Source organism: Chaetura pelagica, unplaced genomic scaffold (assembly GCF_000747805.2).
Source record: "Chaetura pelagica isolate M959 unplaced genomic scaffold, ChaPel_1.0 scaffold104, whole genome shotgun sequence".
In the NCBI taxonomy this organism is placed as follows: Eukaryota; Metazoa; Chordata; class Aves; order Apodiformes; family Apodidae; genus Chaetura; species Chaetura pelagica.
Genome location: NW_009953786.1, coordinates 8,197,992 through 8,200,800, shown reverse-complemented (window position 1 = coordinate 8,200,800; position 2,809 = coordinate 8,197,992). Strand labels below are relative to the sequence as shown.

General features: G+C 44.4%; 1 protein-coding gene across 1 annotated transcript in view; it reads left to right on the top strand.

Moving 5' to 3' along the window:
* Positions 1-2,809, top strand: part of TFAP2A (transcription factor AP-2 alpha (activating enhancer binding protein 2 alpha)) — a 21,778-nt gene that overhangs the window by 9,686 nt on the left and 9,283 nt on the right. Inside the window, exon 2 of the mRNA XM_010000982.1 lies at positions 5-205. Coding sequence (XP_009999284.1) covers positions 5-205 — 201 coding nt within the window. The remainder of the gene's footprint in view (positions 1-4; positions 206-2,809) is intronic.

The window sequence follows — 2,809 nt, the reverse complement described above, 5'->3', positions numbered from 1 at the left end:
GCACCCAGGATGGCCGGGACAGAGGCAGAGCCAGGAGACGGGGCTGCTCCACACGCACCGGGGTTTGCCCCACCAGCTCTCAGGGCTCGACCCACGCAGGGACTACCGGCGGCACGACGACCTGCTGCACGCCCCACACGGGCTGGGCTCAGGACTGGCCGACCTCCCCCTCCACTCCATCCCCCACGCCATCGAGGACGTGCCGGTAAGCCAAGGGGCACCCCCGGGGCCCGCTCGCCCTTCTCCCCTGTCCTCCCTCCTGGCGGGAGCCGCGCGTCGGGGGGAGGGAGAGGGACACCCCTAAAAGAAAAAAAGAAAGTGGAAGGGAAGAATAATACCTGCCCCCCACCCCCAGGGAAAGGCGAAGCCCCCCCACCTAGAACAATAGGTTCTTGCAGCTCGTCCCTGCGCGACGCCTTCCCCGTTAACGCGCCGGCTAAAATACAAATAAATCAAATTACTGTCATCGTTAACAGTATCTTTCCTTCTCAATGACAATAAGCTGTTACGATTGGAAGAATATATAATATCACCACAGGGCCGTGCATTTGGGGATTTCTCGCTGCCTTGGGAAAAACACGAGTCTGAAACGCAAGATCTCATTAAATGTCCTCCCAGGCAAACATAAAGGGGGAAGGAAGACAAAAAAAAAAGTGGGTGAAAGTGGCCTAAGAAGGAAAAATTGGTTTCCCGTGATTACAGAATTGGCATACGGGATAACGACATCTAAAGCTGTAAGAGGATATGGGCAGATCTTCTAAAGGAATTAATTGACAAATCAAGGAAGAGGTATATTAAAACACTGCCTTCTTCTTTTAGCAGCGGTGCAAAGGGATGACCTCATAAATCATTAGCTATAGGTTATCAAATTCGAGCCAGACCTGCTACACCCTGTATTAAATTAAACGTTGGGAGCCTACTGGAGGATGCAATATTTGGGGGATCTAATTCTGTTATCGATAAATACAGATTTAAAGAATGATTTCTAATTAAGCATGACATTAGTGCATGGGCTATTTACAGAGCGTGCCAGGGCTATTGTTTGGCTGGGAGAGTGGCTTTATGCAATGCAATAGGTCGTGATCAAAGTTCATCTTTCTGGGTTTCTCCCTGAAAATGGAATTAGAACATGGCAATAAATTTATTAAAGCCCACAGAGCTCGTGCTAAGGGACTGAGGCTGCTTGACTTGCAGGAGGAAAAAGAAGGAGGGAACTGTGGTGTCTGGATGTGATTTTTGCTGAAATGCCATCCCAAATTACAGGATCAAATATTACAACAATATATTTGCTGACAGTTTAATGAGTACAGTTTCGTGTTGCAAGGATAATGTTCAGATGAACTTACCTATTTTGGGGGGTCATTTTGAAATCTTTTGTAAATTATACTCGGGGAAAATAATGAATTTATTACAGCCCTCATCTGGCTAAATTAGCCACAGAAAATTGCTGGTTATGTTTAGCAGTTTTGCAATAAACGCACACGTTTCCCAAAGTGGAGGATTTAGTGAGCAATTTGGATCCGTTAAGAGCAAGTCGATTCTTTAAACTTGGTATAAAATAACATGGAGGCAACAGTAAGAATAAACTAATTTGTTGACTGCAAGCCCTTGATTGCTGCAGGAGGAACATGACCTAAAATGTTCTCTTGAATTCTCCCTCTCCTCAGTGGCACTTCGTGGCAGTGGGCTGATTCAGGAAGCCTCCTCTGCAGATATTTTAAATACAAATAATTTTATTTGCCTCTCAGGGATCTATGAATTAATAGCATTGCTATACTTAGTGAAAATCCAATGCCATCTGGTTTAAATCCTTAAACCAGCCTAGTGTTTTGTGTTTCCCTCCCCCCCCCTCTGTAAAACCTAATCAGCAGGCTGAATGAAGGAAAGCATAAAAATAAGAGGAGGTATTTTTTAAGAGTATTTTATCTAGTTATGAAAAAAAATAATCCTTAAAAGAAACCTGGGTTGGGAAAGGGTCGGGTTTGTATTTTTCTGTTGCTGCAACAGTTAACCTTTAATAAAAACGACCACTAAATATTTACGAAAATCAAGTAGACGGTGAAAATTATTTAATCATAAATATCTCTGTGGGGTTTTAAACTTAACAGTCCTCCCTGTATGGAATATGTGTAGAAATAACACAAATAAAAGTATTATGCCACACTACATTTACTTTATGGGTTTAGGGTGCATGCATAAAGGGATCATATTTCCCCATATAGTTAAAACACAAGAACTGCAGCAGTAGTCATTTCTGAACATTTCTCAATTTAATTATACTTAAATCCAGAAGCACTTTAGGCAAGTTACAAATGAGAGCATTGAGTATAATAAAACCTGTAATAAAGCAACTTAGTACCATCCACCCGGAATCATTGAGATCAGGCACAATTAACAGGAGCATAAATCCAAGACAGAATGGAAAATGTTAGAATCAGTATTATTGTTGGACAAAGACTAGAGAAGGAAGTAATAGTTTTTTAAATGGTAATGCCTGGGTTTTGTAACGATTGCGAAATCTTCTATCTCAGCAGCACTGGTGTTAATTTGTAAACACAGCCAGACATTATATTGCCTGTCAGTTTTTGGAATTGGAAAACACGATTCCATTTGACTTTCTAATCACGTCGTGGCTCCGCCGCGCGAACCCCAGCTGTAGCTGCCACCACGCAACCTGCGAGGGGACAATAGTGGGGGTGCGCGGGGATGCCCGCCGGCACCCCCGGCCCTGCACCCCTTCCCCCTCCTTTGTGCTTTCCCTCCCGAGGGCGTCGCGGCCGGAGCCGCTTCCCGGGGAGGGGAGGGACAG